Source organism: Anabrus simplex, chromosome 5, assembly GCF_040414725.1.
Source record: "Anabrus simplex isolate iqAnaSimp1 chromosome 5, ASM4041472v1, whole genome shotgun sequence".
Classification (NCBI taxonomy): domain Eukaryota; kingdom Metazoa; phylum Arthropoda; class Insecta; order Orthoptera; family Tettigoniidae; genus Anabrus; species Anabrus simplex.
This window is the reverse complement of record NC_090269.1, coordinates 331284097-331310480: the sequence shown is the minus strand read 5'-3', so window position 1 is coordinate 331310480 and position 26384 is coordinate 331284097. Positions and strand designations below refer to the sequence as shown.

At 38.3% G+C, this 26384-nt stretch overlaps 1 protein-coding gene across 3 annotated transcripts in view; it reads right to left on the bottom strand.

The window, feature by feature from the left end:
* LOC136874068 (ras-related protein Rab-21) overlaps window positions 1-26384 on the bottom strand; it is a 133205-nt gene that overhangs the window by 11732 nt on the left and 95089 nt on the right. For 2 of the 3 annotated variants that reach the window (XM_068227648.1, XM_067147589.2), the window contains 2 exons: window positions 20298-20453; window positions 7349-9932 (listed from right to left, as the gene is read on the bottom strand). In XM_068227648.1, coding sequence (XP_068083749.1) covers window positions 9709-9932; window positions 20298-20453 — 380 coding nt within the window. In that variant the 3' untranslated portion in view covers window positions 7349-9708. Of the gene's footprint in view, window positions 1-7348; window positions 9933-20297; window positions 20454-26384 lie in introns of those variants that run through there. The other variant, XM_067147591.2, reaches the window with a different exon arrangement.

The window sequence follows — 26384 nt, the reverse complement described above, 5'->3', positions numbered from 1 at the left end:
ATCCCAGACTTATGTCTTATAGTGATGCAAGAAAGGGGAAAAAAACCCTAGGGGAAACCATATTTAGGATAAACATGGATCAATGCTGCGACTGTAACCTATGTTCTCTGAACAACGTTATTTTCCAGTCCTGTTGTGAAGCTGATTTAACCTGCTCATTACAAGGATGGTTAAGTTTCTCTGCCTGTTATGACATCAGCCAAATGGTTGGATCGTTAAAGAGCAGAGGTGGGAAGTATTTCAGTATAAGTAATGAAATTACCTGTAATAAATACTCTTTAGTAATTTTTACTTGTAATCTTTACTTTTCACGAAATATGATTTTTTACTCTTACTTTACTGCTTGAAATAAAATGGTAAGCATTACATTCTAGTAATCAATATACATCATACTGAGAATTTGGCAACTGTGGAGTGCCAACACTCGCAAGGAGTCGTACCAAGGGTATAAGGCCAAGAATATGATGCACACACGTCTTTCATTTACTCTCAGTTGTGGGTTCTAGTCGTGTTGGGCTGGGTTTTAGATAACCATGTACCACAACTTTGACAGTTTATCCTATTTTGAGTTTATATTTCAAACTTTCATAGCATCTAAATACACTAGTTGTGTTCTGAATGCCATTGCTCAGCACCACCCGTATCCCAGCAGTTTCTATACTGTCATACCCATAAATGAGGCAGATTTCAGTAGAAGCTATACTGTATTTTACTCTGGTCGGTGTCAGAAAAACAGCAGTCATCACAGTTCCACTGTGTTTCTGAACTGTAAAGAATCTTAATCAAGGGAGGTGAACCAAATTATCTATCTTGTCTTCATCAGGCAATAAGCAACTACTAAAAAGGCCTTTCTAAACTTCACACATTAAATAGATGAATAATGAGTTAAACTGATTAGCCAACAATTAGATATATATGAAGAATACGTAGTTTTGATTTGCTGAATGCAAGTGTATGTTACATACACATTTTCAGGTTATTTAATTTAACATATTATTTAAAAAATATAATTACTTGAATACAGCCATAGTTTCTAAACCAAGTTATTATCTACCAGTTTTCATGAAAATACTTTCCTTAACACAGGAATATATGATTAAATAACTTCTCTGACTTAGTCAATCTTCAGTATACAAAAAAATATATAGCAACATATTTCCAATGATTTGATTTTTGGGAAGTCTAAGATTAATATTTTTTGTAATCCTATGCACAAACACTGTATACTACTCAAACTCCAGTACATAAACTACTACAAAATTAACAGGGATATTGTGAGTAGTTTAGTTACCAGAAGAACATTAAGTAAGGTAGCTACAAGTAACTGAATACTGATATTGAATGATACATAATTAACAAATCAAATGACACAAAACAGATGAAAAAATAATCATTGAAGAACAGTAGCAGCACTGACCTGCGTTAAGTTGTATAACAACCACTTCACGATCTGATTAATCCTACCTATGAAAATCATACTGAAATTAATGTGCAAAATGTCGGAATCTACCAATATACTGTAGTATAACCAAGAACATCAACATATTCTAGACTTTATACAACATGTCAAGGTATTGTGCCGTAAATAGCTTCAATCGTGTGAGCACATGTATATTTTTTTCTACTGGCTTTACGTCGCACCAACACAGATAGGTCTTATGGCGACAATGGGACAGGAAAGGGCTAGAACTGGGAAGAAGGCGACCATGGCCTTAATTAAGGTACAGCCTCAGCATTTGCCTGGTGTGAAAATGGGAAACCACGGAAAACCATCTTCAGGGCTGCCGACAGTGGGGTTCGAACCCGCTGTCTTCCAAATACTGGATACTGGCCACACTGCAGCTATCGAGCTCTGTAATAGTAGTAGTTATAAAGCGGTTGACATTAATGTTTTGTTTTGACCATGAGCTGTCATTGAATTTCTTCAAGAATAACTTCTGGTTACTGTAATTCACTACAGATTTCAGCATGAAAATTGAGATGTGTGCATGGGTACTAGCAGGGCAAGGAGATAGGTGGAATATTTTAAAGATGGAAACATGGGCATCTAAGATCAGCCTCACTGCGGTTGCTCTCCAACTGCCGCCAATGAGCACAATATAGAAAGTTTTAGAAACATCATTTACCCTTACCGATGTAACCGTAACCGTGTCCATTGGACTCGACTGTTGACATTCTAGATATTATAAAATGCATAGTTGTGAGAATGGTGAAATTTTATGACCGCATTTGTTTTGATGTTACACATTACCTACTGCCTGAAACTGGGAATTATTCAAAAATCAATGTGTACAAACCCTGTTGTTTTTTCAGCTAATTACTTTTGAGTTGTTCACTTGCAGAACCTGTTACACGACATGTTTTTAAAAATATCGACTTTTATGATCGTTTGAAAGGTCTCGGCATCACATAAGCATATTATAGTGTTTTGCTTTTTGTAACTTACGGGTATGCAAGGCCTGCTGGACTCTCATGCATGGTAGCAACATTTGCTATTTATTTAGCATGCTTAATATTTTATGCAATGGTTCACAGAAAGCAAAAGTATAGGTTTCTAAGGATGTTTGCGACAATATACTGTATGATACAGATGTTGATTCCCATAGGGAATCTCGTCACACTGTTGTTTCACCACTCCCAAATAGATTGTTCATTTTCCTTTGTGCTATATGACTCATTGTCACAGTAGTATTCTAGCACTGCATTGACAGTGTATTTTTATACTGAAGTTTCTAGTTTTGTTTATAAAGATACGAGTCTTACACCATTTTCTGGCAAGATCCTCCCATAAATACTTGAGGAGGATGTTAATAATTAAGGTTGAAATTACAGATGAAGATGACATTGCCAGTGATGACTATAATGAAAGTACAGTATCGGAAGCAGTAGCGGCGATTGGGGGGTGGGGAAAATTGTCCTCCCCCCACCATCACTTCGTGAAGAAAAGATTACATTTTTATTCCATTGTAACTGCCTGAAACTGGGAATTATTAAAAAAATAAAAAATAAATGTGTACAAACCCTGTTGTTTTTTCAGCTAATTATTCCCTTTGAGTTGTTCACTTGCAGAACCTGTCAAATGACATGTTTTTAAAAATATCAACTTTTATGATCGTTTTTGAAACCTGTCAAAAACAGTCCACTTGCAAATGCAGCTAAATCAGAATCGCAAGAAGGCTGCCTGCGAGCGATACACATGTAAAACCTGTTAAAATATCAGAAAATCTCAGAACTTACATTGAGAGGGTTCAGAGACAATGTTTTGCTTTCTTTCTTTATGGTTTGTGTGACTGATTTTCACAGAGTTATGTTGACACCACTGCTTTCAACCACCTTGTGGAGAAGCATACACTATAATCAACAAAGGACTGTTTATTACATGTTGAAGTTCACCTTAACCAAACTGTGTGCAGGGCAAGGATTGTAGTATTCGTTAAAATGTTTAGTAATTGAAGATGAGCGACAGTGAAATAAATAGAAGTAATATTCAAGTTGTACCAATCGAGGCTCAATTTACAGACTTTGATCGTGCGAAGGTAAATATTACCCCACAAAATTCCAACTCGGAACAAGGTTGCAAGGAGACCAGTATTCCTCATAAAAATAAATTACGTCTAGAAACCTGGAAAAATGTTGTGAAGGAAAAAAAGGTAAGAAAACATTATGTTAAAATAATAGTATAAATAGTGTATCAGAATAAATTTTGCCCAACACTGATATGAATTACTGTAAATGGGCAACATAACCAATACAAATTTGATTTTCTGCTCGTCAGGTACTCTTCCAAAAGTTTCCTGAAAATGCGGACCTGTTCACACAAAGGAAAGTGCTTCCGCTGTAAAGAACTGATTTGTCAAGATGTCCGAAAAATTCATGAAGTTTACTTCAAGGAAAAATCACTACTTGCACAAAATAATTTCATCTTGTGACACGTCCCAAGTTTCAATGCCGAAACGAAGCACCGAGGACAGTAAAAGAAAATTCAGCACGGTGTACATTTTGCGAAATTGGAGAGAAGGTGTCACCGAAAACACACCAGTCTGCCGAGAAACTTTTATGTCAGTTCTTCACGTGGGAAGAGACAGGCTGCAACGTTTGTGTTCTAAGATTCTGAGAAGTTCAGAAACCCCACCTGAAATACGGGGGTAAGACCACATGTCCAATAAATTTGCTGAGAAAAAAGTAAAAATAAAAAAGCCACATAGGCACATTCATCCCGCTTGAAGCTCACCACTCAAGAGCTAAGAACTGAACGACAGTTCCTTAGCTCAGATCTTACCACTGTAAAGATGCACCAGATGTTCAGGGAACAATACCGTCAAACTCCGCTTCAATATGAGTACTATAGAAGAATTTTCTGTAAATACTTGGTTTTGGCTCGCCCAGTGTCGACGCCTGCTCAACATGTGCAAGCCTTCAGTCAAGAATCGAGGCTACAACGACCGAAGAAGAGAAGGCAGATCCAAGACTTCAGCTTATGGCACACAAAAAGAGAGCAGACGTGTTCTATGAAAGATTGAAAGAAGATGCAGAAGATATGCTTACATTCAACCGTGATTGCCAGAAAAACCTTCTGCTAACTAAACTCCCAGATCAAGCTGCCTATTACCTATGTCAAACGTACCTGTTCAACTTCACAATGTGTCATGGAAATTTGCACTCTTCCCAAAGTCCGGAAAACTTGTTCGCATACACATGGCTAGAAGCTGATTTTGCCAAAGCATCAAACCAAATTCTGCAATCCATCAAAATCTATGGCAGCAAGCAGATTTTCAAGGTATAATGAAGCTCCACTTGTTTGCTCATGGGTGCAGATGCCAAAATAAAAACAAGACTGTAATAGGCATATTAATGCACTGGTTTCTGAACGAGGCTCCTGCCAAAAATCAAGAAATTGAAATGTCTTCCTATTGTGGGACATTCTTTCATTCCTCCCGATCATTCGGAAATTTAAAGGGACAGTTCCGGAAGATTGACATGACCAAGAGGCCACAAATATTCCTTTTGCTAGTTGCTTTACGTTGCACCGACACAGATAGGTCTTATGGCGACAATGGGATGGGAAAGGGCTAGGAGTTGGAAGGAAGCGGCCGTGGCCTTCATTAAGGTACAGCCCCAGCATTTGTCTGGTGTGAAAATGGGAAACCACGGAAAACCATCTTTAGGGCTGCCGACAGTGGGATTCGAACCCACTATCTCTTGGATGAAAGCTCACAGCCACGCGCCCCTAACCGCACGGCCAACTCGCCGGTGCCACAAATCTACATGGACTTCATGAAGAAGCACGCGACCGTCGTCGGCCTGGGAGGAGAAGATTGCCCTGTTCGAGACTGGAAGACGTTTGCAGACAGACAGAGAGATTAAAGAACCAGGGAACTGGCATTTTAAGTAAAATATCACCAAAATCAAGAGCAATAATGTGTGCTTGGTGCAGGGAGAACCTTTCTATAACTTTGAAATTGGGGAGCCCAAATCTTTAAACAAACAAGGAAAGAGTTTCAAGAACCAGAGCCTTTGAATTCTTATTGCTAAAGGTGTCACTCTGAAATCGAAGAAAGCTGAAGATATCAAAACACCTTTAATGAAAAAATACGGAGATCTATGGGAAGATTCTGACACCTGACCTTTTTCTCCGATATCTTCACAGAACAACAAGAGAGATAAGAGCTCTCGCCGTAGGAGGCAGGTCGGGGAAAGTTGCAGAGCTAGGCGAAAAACAATTGTCTCACCAACACAGATGGGTGTTACGGTGACGATGGGATAGGAAAGGGCTAGGAGTGGAAAGGAAGCAGTCGTGGTCTTAAGGTATGATAATGGGAAACCATGGAAAACCATCTTCAGGGCTGTCGACAGTGGGGTTCGAACCCATTATCTTCAAAATGCAAGCTCACAGCTGCACACCCCTAACCGCACGGCTAACTCGCTCGTTAGTATAAAGAGTGAAATGTTGCTTACAGTTAGGAAGAAGGACCAGCAACTGTCGACTGCGAGGGAATAATTGAGGAAGGTGGAGAGCTTCAAGTACATAGGCAGCTTAACAGAGGAAGTGAGCAGGGGAGACGAGCAGCAACATTCTTCAAAAATGTTAGATGCTTGGTATAGAGTAAAGATGTCTCCCAAAACAGCAAAAGAATGATACATCTGACGCATAATCTCCCAATACTGGCATATGCTTCAGAAACATGGGTAAGAAGGAGAGAGAGAATAGCAAGACCCGGGTCAGATGGAATTTTTGAGAAGTAAGATAGGACTAACAAAATACTCGATCGGGAGGAATGAAAGAATGTCCCACAATAGGAAGACATTTCAATTTCTTGAATTCTGGCAGGAGCCTCGTTCAGAAACCAGTGCATTAACATGCCTATTACAGTCTTGTTTTTATTTTGGCATCCGCACCCATCAGCAAACAAGCGGAGCTTCACTATCCCTTGAAAATCTGCTTGCTGCCATAGATTTTGATGGATTGTAGAATTTGGTTTGATGCTTTGGCAAAATCAGCTTCTAGCCATGTGTATGCGAACACGTTTTCCGGACTTTGGGAAGAGTGCAAATTTCCATGACACACTGTGAAGTTGAACAGGTACGTTTGACGTAGGTAATAGGCTAAATGGAGGAGAAGAGGACACCCAGCAAAATGCCTGGAAGGCAGGAGACCAGTAGTAAGATGAAGGGTCAGATGGCTGAAATGAGTGGAGAAGTGGGTGAAGAAAATAAGCCAGAGGCTGGAAGCTGTATAAGATTATTTGTACACTACAGATCAGTAAACCATCTAAACCATCCTGTAAATATTTCCTCTGTGACCTTAATTATGTACCTTATTTTTGTATGGGATGCTTTGACATACCCATAAACTGAGAAGTAATTGAACAAAATACTCTTTTCAATTCTCATTGCATACTAGAAGATCTCTAGTAAAGTATGTAACACAAAAGAAGAACATCTAAGCATAGAGTTTATCCTATCTTCATTCATCCTCTTTTATGGTTAGCATACATCTTTTAAATGTGTTAACACCTGTGTTTTAATGTTGATGTCTGCTGTTTCTAGGCAAGAAAACTGGAAGACAAATTCACAATATACAGAATATATATCACTTTCTAAAATTTGCTCAGTGAGAAGAAGATATTTACAAATAAAAGGTAGAAAAGCTAACAGGGATCAAACATACATTACAAAAAAAAAAGGTCACCAATGGAAAGCAGCAATTTTCCAGGTATGAACACTATTTAATATTTTATCAATCATGTGACCACTTTATACCTACGTATCTCTCCCAAGTATTATAACATGTTTACATTTGTTTAAAAAACATATGTATATTTGAAAGGATGGATAGAAAACATACATACATAGATAGTGGTTAGTATTTAATTTTAAAAAGTTACAGCTAAATAAAATGTATTGGTTTTATACAGTTACATTGGTGCTTAGCACTATCACATCCCAGAAATTGGGCAAGTCACTTTTCAACCAGAGGTATAAACTACAACAACTGTACAAAAATTAATTCACAAGTTAACATTTTGAACAGTATTTGTACAATAATATTGGTCACCTTAAAAGGTAAATCCTGCATTTAAAACATACAACATTTGGCAAGAAAATGGAAGAATAATCCTATATTTCAGTCTGAGAAACAAAGGCTCATGGAATGTTGTTATACATGCTATGTTATGTAAACAGATAGACTGAAATTTATAAATTACTTATAGTATAACTGTCAAGTTGGAAAAGGAAAGTAAAGAAGGAAAAGAAAATTACTGAGCCTAGGAATTTAACAATTAGGGGCAATTCATAATTCATCCCTTTCAGTTTCTCTTGAATTTCACAGTCATTTCTCCATAAAATACATTGGGTGCACTCATTTTCCTAACTCACCTTCCTGTTCCAACTCAACAAGGCAAGTTTCATGCCCTCGCCTCAGGCAAGCTGCTCAACCTTTGTCTTCCAGTAAGACAATACTGCCAGTATTCTGATTTATATATAACTGCAGTAGAATGTTGATTATCTGAGTAGAGCCATTTAAAATGAATCACAAGTCAATTTCATTTTTCTTCCATCCAGTTCAGTGGAACTAGATTTACAGATGCCAAATGCCATGAGATATTTCAAAGTATTGCACATTACAAGCACGAGGCTTTGACAGAGTTGCTGGAAAAACATATGATAAAATTAAAAAGAAAATTAATTAAAAAAATTACACCATAACAGCTAAAAGAAGGTAAGAAATGGAATAAGTATACAAAATTCCACCAGCAAATGAGAAGGATTTTGAAGGAATTTAATGGAGACTGAAATACTTTGAAGTCAGATAAGTTGATGAACATGCAATAATGAATGAGATACAGCATCGTCTTAGCAGGTACATTATGCTGAGAGTATTAAAGCAAGTATACATGCACATACTCAAACTACTCAGAGTAAATCACAATTCTGAAAAATCCTTCATAGTGGTAAAAGAGAAAAAAAGGAAAGGATTGTAATAAAAGTTTTAAAATTATTCTCCTGAAATATTTCAGCCTATTTTACATAAAGTTTAAGTATATTATACTGTAGTTGTGCATGGTTTGGCACTTGATTTTCTTATACTTTACAACACACACACGTGTATATATAATTCACGCGGGCCTTCTATATTAAACAAAAACACTAAAACTATACATCTAAATAATGCACAATAAGGAAAAAGAACTACAGAGGTTATGTGTGACTGGGGGATAAAGGTATTGAGAACTATTTATCTTAATGATGTGAAGAAAGATATGGGATATTAAGTCCTCATCCTGAACTAAAAAGTGAGGTATATGAGCAAATTAGGGTAATGATTAACCCGAGTTAACAAGTTTACATTCAGATAATCAGCAAACACCCGCCTTAACTTAAAGCTGTAACTACCTACAAATGAGCGAATATCCTTGTTACAAATCATAAAATATGAAAATACATCTGCTTCCTTACTTGCATAATTGTACAATCTCAAAAATAACAGTCTTTACAAAAACACAACCACAGTCTAATGAATATGATATTTTACAGATGTTTCTGCAATTTTGTTACAAAATGTACATGATTATATACGAAAACTCAAGTAGAATAAAAACAAAAACCTAGAATATAGTATGAGAGTTTGAATGTCAAGAACATTACACAATATGTATTTGGAAATTATCTCTTGAATGAAGCTGTCAATAAATAATATCACAAGTCATTAATAACTTGCATACTAGAATGTTGGGCAAAAGAGTGTACATCACATATTGGTTCAGATGATGAAAGCAGTTCTTTGCGTTTCTAACATAACTTCCCTTCTTTGGTAAAATTGCATCTATATATAACCATTTTGTATCATACTTGAAGACAGCAAAGTTGAATGCAAAACAGTTGACTTATCTTGTTTGACCAACTTCTGACTTACACTCTCACAGCCCTCCTGATATACAAAATCATTTACATTTGAATTTTAGTTTCATAATTGTAATATTTATCTTTCATTAGAACACCATAAAACTGTTTAAAACAAACTCTCCTTGTCATTATAATATCATTAAATAGGACTGCAATGATTAAACTTTGGAATTATATAATTGGATAATTATTTCAGAATTGACAAATAATTTAAATATACAGTACTATGCATCCTGAAGAATAAAAATAACATTAATTGCAGAGAGTATCACATTAACACATGAACATTCACACAACGCCCACTTAACAACACATAGGTGATCTTTCAGTGACAGCATAAGCATTACCACTATCGTCACAACCAGTAGCTTCTGCAATGGCTTCCACTGTCGTCGTACCAGAGAACACATTGTTAGGTTTCAAATTTGCACCATCCGCCGAGTCATAGACACGAAGACTTGAACAAAGTGAATCTTCACTGAGGCGGATTAGACCCATGGCAGTGTTGAAGAACACTTCTTCAATACCTTGGAAACAAAAAATACATCACAATTTTCAAGCACTATTTAGCTTATGGGCATTACCTATAAAGTGGAGTAATTTCTAATTATCTCGCTATGAAGCTGAAGTAAATTTTCCTAGATATTAAGTTTGAGTGCAGGAAAAAACAAAAACACTTAAACTAAACAGAAGATCAATCTATATTGCGAAAACTAGCACAGGCGACTAAACATTTCAGTATGAATTCTGAATTTGTATGCTATTCTTTAGAGCAACGTTACCAGTATAAGTAGAGAAGTCAGTAAAATTCTTACTATGCCTTCTCATATACCATAATAAATCAACTCATGCTAATCAGTCATAAGTGAAACAAAAATTACTGAGATATGACAGGAAGAAAATATCACAGCAGTAACACTCATAAATTAAAGATAAAAAAGAGTGTGCCTAAAACCAATAATCATGACTGACTGATGCTTGTGGTAAAGTTGTATAACTTGCCTGATCAGTCTTTACCAACAGCAAGTGGGTGTGCTGACATTTATTGACATGTGTTGCACAGGCAGAGGAGTAGCTCGTGAAGCAAGAAGATAAGCAAACAAACACACTTACTTCAAAGCACTATTAGCCTGGAAATCCAGAAACCAGAACGTTAGCTATTATATTGCTGATACAAACAAACATTATTATGATCTGCAATGCTGGCCATTAAAACTGCAACACCAAGAAAGACACACTTGATGGAGCCTCACATTGGGAGAATGCATACAGCAGGGTATGACAAACATCATGCAATTCGAAAGTGGTGATTTCAGGTGAGAAGCTATCAGCTGATGATGTAGCTTCAAGCACATTTATTTCACAATTTGTTGGAAAAAAAGTTACAGAACACCTGATCAATTGTATAACATTGATGAATCGGGCGTAAACTATACGGAGCTTCCACAAAGAACTCTTGCCACATGAAATAACACTGGTAAGAGATAAAACTTGCAAAGGAGGCTACCTGCAGCAATGCTAACAGTAGTCATAATTAACAACAAAAACACTAAGGGGATTCAAGAATATTAATTTGTCATCCCTGTCAGCAAAACAAGCAATTGGAAATTGTCTGCCTTGTGGGTTTCTCATCTCCCCAACCAGAAACAAACAAAACAAAAAACACCGTCAAGATGTTTGCCGGTGGCATCTGAATCGCTACGAGGAGGAAGGATATGATCTTTTGCATCATACTGTCACTTCTGATGAAATTTGGGTTCATCATTATACCCCGGAGTCAAAACAAGCAAGCATAGTGTGGCAGGAATGAGGTGCACCAGGGCCCGTAAAGGCCAAAACGTGTCTTTCTCCTGGAAAGGTGCTTGCAACTGTTTTTTGGAACTATATGAGCATTTTGCTAGTGGATTTCCTGCATGAACAAAGGACAGTGAACACATGCTATTACTGGCATATTTTGGTCGAGACAAAAGCTGCATATCGCAACAAATGTAGTCAGCAACCGATCCAAGCTGTGCTGCTTCTGCACGACAATGCAAGGCCACACTCTGCTGTTGCAATACGGGAAAAACTGGAGGAAATGCGTTTGTTACCTCTGGAACACCCTCCTTACAGTCCAGATTTGTCACCTTGCGACTACCTCTTATTTGGATCACTGAAAGAAGAACTGAGAGGAAAGTAATTTCATGACAGTGCAGCGGTAGAGGAGTATGTTCTTCATACATGTTCTTTTTTCGAGGACTGCATCAAAAAGTTGCCAATACGGTGGCAAAAATGTGTGTCAACTTCAGGAGACTATGTAGAAAAATGTTCTTGTGTATTTGTTGGTGGATTCAATAAAATTATCTATAAAAAATAATTCTGGTTTATATTTGATTCACCCAGTAGGACAAGGGATGGTGACCCCATCATAAAAATGAAAATTGCACTTTTAAAATCAGCCTCTGAAAAGGCTAAGGTAATTCCCCAGAAGTGATGTGCAGTTGTTATGCCGGGGGACCTGTGAGAAATGGGCGACAACATTATGAAAGTAGCAATATTCAACCTTGTATCACTGACTGTGAAGTCAGAAGAGGTGATTGATTTTATGGAGAAGGAAAATACAGGATGAACAAAAAATGCCGCACTTGGAGGTCGGCATGTGATTCCTCAGCCCATTGCAAGACAAAAGTTTCTATAGCCAAATCGGATCTGGTGCTGTTGGAAAACAAGTCAAAAACGAGAAGCTGGCAACACAGTCACATCCTGCAGCGCATCAAAATGTAATAGAGAAATGTGCATCATCCCGCTCTACCGTACCCTCCGTCACAGCTCACTGAGCAGACGGCTGGGATATTAAGACCCACATGCACCATGGAGCTACGGCTCGAATCTACGTCAGGTTGTGTGCGTGTGTGTGTGTGTGTGTGTCCCCCCCCTAGTTCCCATCGTGTAACTGCGTTTGTAAGCATGACATCCTGTTGTCACATGACAATAGTCGAACACGTGACAGTGTGATCCACTCAACTGAATGCATGAGTCGACTAACCAAGCAGTGCACAACCATAACTGGTCCGGTAAAGTGCACGTATACACAAACGGCGAATACATCGATATGCTTTTAGTGTTGGGTGCATCCGATAACCTAGCTTCTGCTGTTGCTCGTGAGTATGCAGCACGGTACCCTCAAAGGCGCCATCCCGATAAGAATGTTTTTCGTTGCCTTGAGCAATGCCTGCGGGGAGCCGGTAATTTTCGTCCAAAAGTAGTGGACCGAGGTCGTCCAAGGACTAGGCGTACTCCAAACACAGAGGAGGACATTCTTGAAGCCGTTCACCAATCACCTTGGCGAAGTACCCGTGATATTGCAAGGCCGTTCCAGGTATCTTAAACACTGGTTGTTGACGTTTTGCACGACGAAAAACTGCATCCATATCATTACACGTTAACTCAACACCAGCGGCCAGAAGACCGCATTCAACGAGTACAATTCTGTTAATGGCTTTTGCAACAAGTTGAAGATAATGAACATTTTATAAAGAATGTGATATGGAGTGACGAATGTAGCGTCACCCTGGAAGGTATTTTCAACCATCACAACAGCCATTATTGGTCTGACCACAACCCACACGTCACCCGTGAACGTGGCTTTCAGGTGCGCTTTGGCATAAACCTGTGGGCTGGAATCGTGGGAGGAGTGCTTTTAGGCCCTTACCTATTGCTGGACAAGTTGAATGCGCCCCACTATCGTACATTTCTGGGCAATACTTTGCCTGACGCTTCAGAAAACGTTCCACTTGGTGTTCGGTGACAGCTATGGTTTCAGCATGATGGTGCACCACCACACTTTGGAATAACTGTGCGTAACTGGTTAAATGAAGCATTTCTAGGGAAATTGATTGGTCATGGAGGTCCAATGTTCTGGCCTCCACGTTCCCCGGACCTTAATCCACTATAATGTTATTTGTCGTGACACTTAAAGGAACATGTTTATAGTACTCCACCCAGGGATTACAAGACCAAATAGCTCGCGTGCATGCTGTATCGGCAATGGTGGATGCAGGTGTGTTGTGTAGGGTCCAGCAACGTATGCTCCAGTGAGTGGCGAAGTGTTTGCAAATGCAAGGTGCTCACTTTCAACATCTGCTGTGAAGTGAACGTTGCTCGTAAATGTACGTACCGGCTCTGTGAAGATAAGACTGGACGTCACACGTACACTATGGAATTCTTGTGCGTAGCATAATGGGCAATCCAGTGTAGCCTACCTACTGTACTGTATTGTGTTGTGTTTCCTTGTACCGTATTGGATAGAGACAATGTTACTGTATCCGCTATTATGTTCTACATATTGGCTTTATTCGTGCCATGGATGAAACAAAGTAGTCGTTGACATCTGTAAGAAGTTCATATTATGTTTGAATGTTTAAATAAAGGTAACTGTAACGGAAACACAGAACATAGTGTATTGCATAGTGGAGGTGTACATTGGATACAATTTGATACATTAACTGAAAAAAAAATTTGGCACGAACACGACTCGAACATCTGTGCGTCCATACAACTGGCATTTATGGCATTACCTCGTCTCACTGAGCTAATGAGACAGCTCCGGCAGAGCGCTGAGTTCATGCGACCTGTGCTTGGCCACACTGCACACCGTTACAGCATTGCCAGAGCCTCGTTTCTTAAAAAAGAGAGAAACAAAGATTTTTTTTTTTCCACATTGAACTGGATATTATAATATCACTTACGGTTCAGATCATTATAACATTTAAATCTATATCTTACGCCATCTCAGGAACTACCAGAGCTTTTATCTTCAAGAAATCACACGCCGTGTAAATACAATTCTCAATTGTTCTAATATTGCACTTTTTAAATTTTTTCTTTTCACAATTGTTTTTGTCAACTGTTCTGCATCTCCGAATTTCAAGAATCTGACGAGATTTTATCAACCTTACTATGTATTTCTATTGTCAAGGATATTACACTGTTATTATATGACTTCACATCTAGCAACATTTACAAGCTATTTAATTTTTCATTGAGTTTCATGAACATTTATAAACACAGTGCCATTAGCACATATGTTTTACTGCTCTCCAAGAACTTACATCTGGCTTCGTTTATATGATTGATCCTTGACCTCTTCAAGATTTTAAGAACTTTCAACATGCAGTGCTACCACCAAAAGTGTTATAATACTTCATGATCTACAGCTAGTGAAAATTTATACATCACCTATTATTTTCCTGTGCATTGTTTTTTATATTTGAAGTGATCGGCTGAAGATGACCCAGAACAGTGGTCGAAACCAGTACCGTTTATAACTTATAATCAACTAGTAATGTAACATTACTTCTCTAATTCTACTTGTATTGAAAAGGTTGAACCATTATATAACTTCTTTCAATTTAATTGTGAACTCAGTTCAATACTGAACACAATGAAATTCTTATCTTTAATAATCAAATTGAACACTGTCAGAAAGGTTTGAGTCTTCTGCTATTCAGCACAAAATAACAGAAAATTTCTAGGTCACCTTATCCAAGCAATTTCTCACTTAGGTAAACATTAACTCTCATTCTGCAGTCATCATGAAGACTAAGATTCAGCATACAGGGGAAATTACTCAGAACTGTTAGATTTACAAAAAGAAGAACAAAATCTAAACAAAATCATTTGCATTCCAACTCCAGTTTCAGAGGTACTTCTAGTGACATACAATGTTACTTGACAGAGTGCATAACTGACGTGCTACAAAAAAAAAAAAAAAAAAAAAAAAAAAGAGTAAAGATTGAAGTCGACGAAGCACAATTTATATCTGTTCAAGTAGATGACACTACTGATGTCTCATGGAGAGCTCAATTGAGCATTATATTCAGATATATAATATATGAGATAGAGTTGATGAAAGATTCTTAAGATTCTTTGATGTCTCAAAAAAAGTAAGTGTGAAAGGACTGTTGTCCATTCAGGAGGTCATAAACATGTTCAAGCCCTTGTGCAAGAGACACTTCTGCATGCAATATTTATCCATTGTTATGCACATCAAATGAATTTGGTGTTATTAACACACTAAACAAATTAAACTGTTTATTTGTGATCTCACTATGTACCACACATTCTTCGGTAGATCTCCAAAATGGAGTGAACTCTTATGGGAATAAGGTTTCAAACTTCCTGTCCATAGTGACACAAGGTGGAATTATTCTCGAGCCATGCAACAATATCATCTCATTTCTTAGAATTGTGGCAGGCCATAAGAGATGATGTGATTGGGATCCAGTGTCAGATGCACTGTAAATTAAATGACTTAACTACTGTTTTTGCTGTGCCATTTTGGCAAAGTGATTTTGTTCAGTGACAGGATGTTTATTTGCCATTAAACTAGCCTGTTGAATGTGCGCTTGTCCATAATGTGCTGCGAGTAAAGTAGTGTAAAGGATTGATAGTGTATCAGAAAGAAGCACTGGTTAACTGTGTTTGTACATGTGCCGGTTAAAATGCCACACATCTACACTAATAAAGAGTATGCAGATATGGTGCATGTTTATGGCTTTTGCGATGGTAGTACTCCTGCTGCTGTCAAGGAATACAGTCTGCGCTTTCAGACACGTTGAATTCTTGATTGTAAAGTATTTACCAGAGTTTTCAGCATAATGCATGAAACAGGTACCTTCCAAATTCCCATTTTTCTTCTGAACGTGTAGTTCAACAATCTGTGCAGGAACAGCAACACATTGAAATGATGCAACGTAGTCATACTACCAGCATATGGTAACTTTCTGCATGTTTCAACGTCCCACAAACACGCATATGGCGAACATTACATGCGGAAAACTTGTACCCATTTCAAAATGTCAAAGAGGTTGGGTGTGTAAGACACATACATGTGCGCCACTAGCTCGAGAACAAATTTACATTAAATGTGTTCTACCTCGGAAACCATTCGGTACAGGGCACATGTCCATATGAAGTTTTTTTGTTTCAAATGATCGTTCCTGTCATATCACTGAATACTGACTATTCCTCCTGGGACAAACTGTATATGTAATTGGAAACATTTGAAATTTTACTATATGTGATCTGAGGTGGTTTGAAAACTCCCTCAGAACCACTATAGTCACATAAAATGCCAAAATAAGATTCTCATACACCACAACTCCATTTCGTGCAGCTATGGTTAGAGAGCAATTACGAGAAAATCTGCAAGATGCAATCTCTCTGAAACTATCGCACAGACGTTGGCTAAAATGCCAGCACTGATATCTAGCAAAATATAACCCTTACTAATGCTTCAAGGTACGTTATACAACAATTTAATGCCGCGCATAGTTTGTCCTCGATTTTTAATGACTTTCTAAAGTCTACTGTAGGCTGTGTGTTAAGGAAGAAATTCAATCCAAATGGGAAATATTGTTAATTTCAATTAGAATTGTGGAACAAACATGAACAAACAGGAAGAACTCTGAGCAGTGGAAAAATTAATGGCTACTTCTGCTCCACAAGACTATGTGAACTATCTCCAAGCTAGCGATAAGTAAAATATGATGAAATTGACTCAGCAAAGAAAAATTAGATAAACCAGGTTTCCATTTAAACTTTTTTCTGAAGGCCCCTCTATACTTGGACAAGCTAATGTGTTTTCCTGCAATTAGGATGCAGTATTATAGTCTCCAAACTCAATACATGCAGGTTAACTTTACTTTTGTCTGCTTGCAGCATGAAGCCTTTTCTTAGCTGCCTTATTCGTTCCCGAGTATACAATTTCTCCTGCCTACGATCAATTCGCACTCAATGCTGTTTGTGCTTGTGATGATTGAACAAGCCAATTCAAGCATTAAACATGAGTCAGATGGATGGAGGAGGAAGGCACAGAATCTGATGAAGCATGCAAGACTCTTTCTGCATACAATACTCTTGCTCAAACAGTTCAACAGCAGTAGAGATAGTTTGACCCAAAGCATGCAATCCTTGGAAGCTGTTTCAGGTTTGAGGGTTGATTTTTATGACATTCATGGTTTGTTTAAGCTAATTTTTACAATGCTTCAAAGGGGTACCATTGGCTTTTGTTCCCAAGGCAAGTTACCACCGGAATTGGCGAAGAAATCTGGTGTCATTCATATTGTTCATGCACGCTTGCTCAAGAACTGCAAGATTAGAGACATGGTTCTCCCATAGATAGAATGAGGTTTCTACTGAAGATGAAGTTCCTGTTTCTTGATATTATGGTACATTATACCAGGTTTCATATCCATAGAGTATTGTTGACATAACTACTGCTTTATATGCCATGAGTTTGGTATGAACTGTTGGGTCTTTATTCCTGAAGATCTGGTTGATTAGCTGACCACATGCCATGAAGGCAGCACAGACTGTTTTTTCCCCACATCCTCTATTGGGGTGTACTGTTTAGACAAGATGCTCCCAAGGTATGAAAAGTGATCTACATATTCTAGAGTCATATGGGCAGAATCTGAAGGAGCATGTGCTGCTTCTGTTTAGACTTTTCATACTGAACTCTGCAATGCAAGTCCCTTGGATAGGTTGAGTAAGAATCTTGGCATTTTGTGCACTGATGGTGAGAACAAAAAGATCACATGTACACTAGAAGAGAACAAGCCCAGTTCAAGACGAGGAAATTGCCTATATCTCCAGGTGCCAGCCTAAACACAATGCAACGATATTACTGTCTGGTCGGCGCAAGCTTCTTAGGGTTCAATCTTGAAAGTGAGCAAGCCCAGCAGTTAACAAGGTCAAGTCACGCTAAGCTCAAAGATCTTGGGCCACATTAAAGATGAATCTATATCACCTGTGTTCAGTTCAGAGTGGTTAAATGCTTGCTAAACATAGATATTCTTAGTGAAATAGAGAGTAAAATAAAAATAAACTGAATACATTAAAAGAAAATAGTGTTGGGAAAAGTGAAGTATGGGAACGATTTAATGTTTTAATGATGACAAGAGACAGAAACAGAAATAGTAGGCCTATTTGTGCAATGCAAAAGAGGATAGTACCTCTTACAAAGTTCAAATACCAGCACATTAGCAAGGCATAATTGCACTCATACTCCTTCGGGTCAGATGAGTGCTTCATGCAGTTGAGTTATTCCCAGCTCTACATAACAGAGACTTGTGTTAAAACGTGCTTTAGACCTATGCACTTTCGGTGTTGTGTCAGGTACAAGTTTCTTTTCTTTTTTTTTTTGCTAGTTGCTTTACGCCGCACTGACACAGACAGGTCTTATGGTGACGATGGGACAGGAAAGGGCTAGGAGTGGGAAGGAAGCGGCCGTGGCCTTAATTAAGGTACAGCCCCAGCATTTGCCTGGTGTGAAAATGGGAAACCACGGAAAACCATTTTCAGGGCTGCCGACAGTGGGGTTCGAACCTACTATCTCCCGAATACTGGATACTGGCCGCACTTAAACAACTGCAGCTATCGAGCTCGGTGGTACAAGTTTCAAACGACAGCACAAGAATTAATGTAGGAAATTACCTTGGTAAAATAAATGCGTCTGAGGTGCTACCAGACCAGACGACTGTTTCCCGGCGTAGTCATGAAGTGGCAGATTATATTCGTCGCTCTATAATACCGGACATTCGAGACATGGAGTGTTATTCTGCTACAACTACAGAAATGTGGATAGATGATTACAGATTACTTTATGTTCCTTACGGTTCACTACATTAATGAGTGGGCAATAGAAAACAGTTCTTTTAACCTACCTTTTCCCCTCTACACTCCGAAATCTAGTGAAAATATCATGAAATAAATTACCACCCAGTGTGCTGTGTTAGGAATTCGGCTGCCAGATTTACAACAAGTTAAGTTTGTAACAGATCAAGGTGTGAATATTAAGAAGGCCTTAATGGTTCACAAAGCTTTTACGTGAATACTTTATGTAGGGCATTGTTTAAATACTATTTTGTGGTACACATTCCAGGATGATTTTCTTAATTCTGAGGCGCAGGATATAGCATACATAATTAAGGAAACACAGAAAGCTGTGGCCTATTTCAAAAGTACAGGTTTAGTTAGTCGTGTCAAGCATACTCTGTATCAGGATGTAGAAACAAGATAGAATACTAAGCTGATCATGCTAAAATCTGCACATAACCAGTGCGGTAAAAATGACTGAGGTCCTACCAGCTTCAACTGCAAGCAAAAAAAGTGAGAAATAAACTGCAGTCCATCAAAAAACAACTCTTGAGTGACTTGTTTTACCTCCCAGAACCTTTCAAAGAAGCCATGGATGATTTAGAAGGGACAGCAATCCAAGAATACAAAACATGCTCCTTTGGTTCCATCATCTAATACTACATTACTGGACACAGATGAGGTGCTAGGACGCTATCCTGAGATTACGGCAGTGGTTAGTCCTTGATTATTACAACTATATTGTTTACAAAACAATACTGAATGTCCCTTTCATTAATTCATAAGGGAAAGGTGAAAAGTGTTACTGAACGCAGCACGCTAGTAATCGGCTGCTCAACGAGCCTGGCTGTTACACCGGCCCTAGCAAGTTCATCCTGCAAAGGAAACTAAGCCCTGTTAGCCGAGCTGCCTTGATGTGGCCCTTGTGATGAAAACCAGCCCAGCCTCGCTATATAGTGCTGTCACACGATGCAAGCCTAGGTTAACTGGCAGACTGAGTATGAGACCACTTATTGCCCATCTCTAATGTACACTTGAAACTATAAACTAACTACTGTAGCACATCAACATGTAAAGCAGTGATGCACTGTCATCAGCATACTGCATTTCAGTCATCCTGGTCACATGAGTTAAGAGATATGAATGAAGTCTTACCAAGTTGGAGAGACTTCCATCAATTCAATGCCACAGATGATGTACCACAAAGCAAGCTGTTCATATACTACAACATAAAATTGAAGGCTTGTTCTTACCATAATCCTGCAATGCCGATGACTCGAAGTAATTTCCACCAATACTCTGAGCATATTGGAATGCTTCTTCTCGGCTTACTTTACGATCAGAGGCAAGGTCTGTTTTGTTCCCAACTACACAAAGGACCATCGGCTCTTCTACATTACGCTGTAATTCTGGAAGTTAAACATCAAGATTCATTAATATTCAACAAATAACAATACAATATTAATATTAATGCGTGAGATGCCCTCAGTTCCTTATTTGTGCATTCTATAACAACAGATTGACTAAAAGATATGCTTGTTTCTCAAAAGTTTTACTAATGCTGAGCATAGTAACTGATCTCAATATTACAATGTTCTATAGAACTTAACATAATCCCTCCTTTGTGAGTTCTATATCTTAGGAATAGTTCCCATCAGTGATGAATGAATTAATACTGTATAATGTGAATTACTTTAGTTCCTGGCCAGTTAAATCTGCTATGGTAATGGAGTAAACCACACAGCCAATGTCTCCACGCCGAGTGTTGGGCGGTGGTAAATAGCCTGGCCCACTATAAGGACCAACGGCTAAGGGCAGAGAAGTCCTTATAGAAAGGAAATGGCCCTCAGTGGAGGAAATGCCACTGAAACCCCATACCAACTGTAACGTCCGTACTCCAGACGAGTGGCTACAAAAGGCGCCTGTTCTCCATGTTAGGAGCAGCCTATAAAGTTTCGGCTGGCAGTAGCTCTAAAATGCTTTTGGAAGTCGCAAACCCATCGTAATAAAAGCCTATATGATGACAAGAGTACTAAAGCCTTGGAAAATGCTAGGGCATTCCCTACAAGCGACGTGCAGTTCTTGTGATGCTGGGAGAAATGTGAGAAATGGACAACCAGCAACCAAATACATCAAGAAAGCGACCATCAATGTAGTGACACTAACAAGGGAAGTGGAAGAAATTGTAGATTTTATGGCTGACAAAGATATAGCATTGCTGGGAATCAGTGAGACCAAATGGAAAGAAAAAGGTGAGAGGAAACTAAAGAAAGAATACACCTTACACCATAGTGAAGGAAGAGAAGCCAAAAATGGTGTAGGTCTCATAATTAGAAAAGACCTAAAGGAATATCTCAAATTGGTGGAAAACAAATGACAGGTTGATTAAGGTAAGATTGAGACCTGAAACAGATATAATTCAAGGTTATGCTCTACAAACAGGAAATACAGATACGGATCTAGAGGAATACCTTGAATATCTAGGAGGCCATACACAGCACAAACAAGTTGTGATCACAGGAGACATGAATGCCCCAGTAGGTCAGGAAAGAAAAGGAGATGAGATTATAGGACCATTTGGATATGGGAAGAGAAACAAGGCTGGAGATATTTTGGTAGACTTTTGTAGAAGAAATGAGCTGATCATTCGAAATGCATAGTTTCGAAAGAAAAACAGAAGATAACAAGATAAAGTTGGGATAACAAAATTAAAACTCTGATAAATTACATTTTGGCTGTGAAAGGTAACAGGAAAATGTTATTAGATGTAACAGCTCTCCCAAGTGAATCTTTTGAAGGAGATTACAGAGTTGTGGTAGCTAAGTTAAAGATGGGAAAGATACAAAAGATGACTGAGATTAGGCAGAGAAAGCTAAGGGTGTGAAAATTGCAGGAGAAGGAAAAAAAATGAGTTCCAGACACATTAAAACAAGTATACCAAGGAAGACATCAGAAGGGTCGAAGAAGAATGGGCGTACTTTAAGACAGTCATGGTGGAGTCTGCAGAAAAGACCTGTTGAAGAGTATCAGGAAGGAAGAAAGATCAAGAAACACCCTGGTGGAATGACAGGGTAAAAGATATAGTTAAACAGAAGAAACAAGCTTGAAACAGATGGCTGATGAACAGAACAGAATGCAAACAGAATACCGGCACTACAAGGAGGAGTGCTCCAAGGTGGTTTAAGAAGAGAAAAAGAAATGCTGTCAAAAATTCACTAAATCTCTGCAAGAAGATACAACTGGAAGCAAAAAGATCTTATTCCAGTGGGTAAAAAGAAAGAAAAACCCAGGTGAAGGTGCTAACTTCATTAAAAATGAACAGGAGGAAGTGATGACACAGAAGCAGGATATATTGCAGAGATGGGGAAGGAGAAATTGAAGAACCACATTTAGTGCAGATGGAAGATAAGGAAAACTATGTGTCCATGGCAGAGATTGAGTGGACCACTGAGGCAAGGCAGCAGGAATTGACAGTCACCATAGAAATGATAATAGCAGCAGGGGCAGTTGGTCTACAGTGTTTGTATAAACTCTTCAGAGTGATATGGAGAGAAAGGACTGTTCCAAAAGAATGGACGAAAGGGGTCATTATACCAATTTTCAAGAAAGGAGAAAGGAAGCAATGTGAAAATTAAAGAGGAGTGACATTGATACCTCATACAGCTAAAATCCTTGAAAGAAACTAGGATAAACGAATAAGAGACAGAGTAGAAGAAAAATTGGCAGAACACCAGTATGGATTCACAAGAGGCAGGCCCACATTTGACCCAATATTTACATTGCGTCAAATGATGGAAAGTTATTGAGAATATGGAAAGGACATGGTAGTAATGTTTCTAGATACTAAAAGGCATACGACAGTGTCCCAGGGAATTTGGTATAGAAAACACCGACAGAGGCACAGATTGGGAATGAAACAATGCAGATGGTAATAGCATTGTATCAAAATTGCAAAAGCTGTGTTAGAACCAAAGTGGGTCAAACAGAATGGTTCAGAGTTGAGACAGGCTTAAAACAGGGAAGTGTATTGTCTCCCTTTCATTATCATCATGGATAGAATTCTACATAATACCAAAGAGAAGATGATGGGCAAGCAAGTAAAGTCTATGCTCTGTGCTGATGACATTGTAATTTGGGGAGATAATGAAGAGGAAGTACAGACACAAGTTGATTTATGGAATGAGGAGATAAGAAATTTTGGAATGAAGATTAGTGCTGCGAAAAGCAAGACTTTGATCATGACGAGAGTTAAAAGAAAATGCAGGGGAGTGATAAGAATATTCTGTATAGAGTAATAAATAAGTTACAAGATTGTGAACAACTGCAAAATTTTTTTTTTTTTTTGCTAGGGGCTTTACGTCGCACCGACACAGATAGGTCTTATGGCGACGATGGGATAGGAAAGGCCTAGGAGTTGGAAGGAAGCGGCCGTGGCCTTAATTAAGGTACAGCCCCAGCATTTGCCTGGTGTGAAAATGGGAAACCACGGAAAACCATCTTCAGGGCTGCCGATAGTGGGATTCGAACCTACTATCTCCCGGATGCAAGCTCACAGCCGCGCGCCTCTACGCGCACGGCCAACTCGCCCAGTCAACTGCAAAATGACCTTGATAATGTTGTGAGATGGACAGTAGGCAATGGTATGATAAACTGGGTTAATAGTCAGGTTGTGAGTTTCACAAATAGGAAAAGTCCTCTCAGTTTTAATTACTGCGTTGATGGGGTGAAAGTTCCCTTTGGGGAACATTGTAAATACTAGGCCTTAATATAAGGAAAGATCTTCACTGGGGTAATCACATAAATGATTGTAAATAACGGGTACAGATCTCTGCACATGGTTATGAGGGTATTTAGGGGTTGTAGTAAGGATGTAAAGGAGAGGGCATGTAAGTCTCTGGTAAGACCCCAACTAGAGTATGGTTCCAGTGTATGGGATCCTCACCAGGATTACCTGATTCAAGAACTGGAAAAAATCCAAAGAAAAGCAGCTCGATTTGTTCTGGGCGATTTCCGACAAAAGAGTAGCGATACAAAAATGTTGCAAAGTTTGGGCTGGGAAGACTTGGAAGAAAGGACACTAGCTGCTCGACTAAGTGGTATGTCTTAAAATCGAATATAAGTATTTATTAATACACCTATTCAATACTTTTTATCCACTTACATGTGGTTACATATACAATCATTTATCACTTTCGGGACATGTTTCACCCCATTTAAGGGCATCTTCAGCCTTGAATACAATCTTAAGCTTGTTGTTTAAAGGGGCCTAACATCGAAGGTCATCGGCCCAATACAATCTTAAAATAATACATCTGAGCACTAAAAAAACCTAGAAAATTAGCCTTGTAACCTGATTATCTGAAATATTGGTACATATATTGTGAAATTGCTAACATTTGATAAACTCATGATAAAATATCAAAGGAGCACTATCTATGGTCATTCCAAAATAATGCAGTCTGAGATTAAAACTAGATCTTCTTGGATAAATTTTAAAGTTCTAACAGAGTGGTTTAATAAATTGTGTACTATTCCTGCAACCCTCTTAGTGCCATCCCCGGGTGCTCACAGTATGCCAAGAGTGCCAGATAGATTTGGAGAATTTTGCAGGTTCTCACTCTCTGGACTATATAGTTCACAAATTTTATAACCATAACTTGAAATTTTGATTAAATCTTAACAAGAAAACATTCTTACAGCTGAGCTAAATTACAACACTAAAATGCTCTTGGGTATTTTGAAAAAAAATATTTCCCAAACAATTTTAAAACACAAAAAATTAAAAATCATAATCAAAACAGAAAAAATCAGAAAATTCAACATAACGATAAATATTGATGACTTCTTTGAAATGTCCTATTTCAGATGAATAAGCATGTAAAGTTTCAAGTTTTTATCTTCAGTGTTTTAAGAGTTATGTACAATGGCATCGTAATATACAATTGGCATGTTCAACAATGGGATCGAACCTGGCACATGGGTTGTAGTCAGGGTGACCAGATAGTGATAGATTATCATTGTTCACAAGATAAAAGAATCTCAAGATCAATTAGAATCTGTTTCTTGAGAACATATTTCCAAACCATGGAATATACCAGGAGTTTTTGACCAAATAAAAAATATGCTCGGCCTTCTAGTTATACCCATTTCCAACAAAACAGCAATGAAAGCCTTCATTTCAGTCAATGTAACCGGGCGCCACTGCTGTGCTCTGGCATGTGGTGACAAGACATGATTTATCATATCTGTTCGTGTCTGTAGTTATGAGCCGTGAAGAATAAAATAAAAATACGCTATAGGTTTGCGTCTGACAAAGGGGCGTGTCTCGGGCCAGGAGTAACATAATAATCAGGTGAAGGTTGGTATTTTGTATCTTGACCTAATTGAATTTCATGGAAAACCGAAAATTGTTGCTACTGGATATTGTTACAGCCAACATCATCAGTACTGTCACTCAGACGGTCATTACCACTTTCAATGTTTACACTCGGACAATGATCACGTGGTTGGGTGTTTACAGATGACTCGCCGTTAGCACTCCCAATAAACACTTTCCCCTTCCTCACTTGTTGGAGAACGAATTCCTCATCTGAGTCTTCATCATCCCCTTCTTCACTAAAAATTATTAAGATACACAGCCAGTTCGTCATCGTTAACAAAATAACTTCTCCCGCTAGTCGCCATTTTACTCACGCGGCATGGAGATCATACGTCGTTGATGAACACGGACTTTAAAAATTCAATGCATGATAACAAATTAATATATGCACTATCTAGCAGCGAAATTTAAATCTAATGACAATTCTCTATGGATTCCAGATATAAGATGTTGCAATCTGACGGCCCAAGTTGTACTAACTCGTATAGAATTGCGCGCTATCCAAACAACGATATATCGTGGTTGGCACTTTACGCGTATATACGAAACAACGATATATCGTTGTCTGGCTCTCTACGGATTAAGATTGTATTCAAGGCTGAAGATGCCCTTAAATGGGACGAAACATGTCCCGAAAGTGATAAATGATTGTATTTGTAACCACATTTAAATGGATAGCAAGTATTGAATAGGTGTATTAATAAATACTTTCATTAGATTTTAAGTTATAACAACTTTCAATACAGATAAAACATGAGGTTTATGACATGTAATAAGGGGTATGTTCCGAGCTGTCAGTGGAGGGAAAGAGCGTAGGAGGACATCAGGAGATGAATAAGTTTGAGTAGTGTCTTTAAAAGTACGAAAGATCACAATATGAAGATAAAGTTGGAATTCAAGAGGACAAATTGAGGCAAATATTTGTGTATAGGAAGGGGAGTTAAGGATTGGAATAACTTAC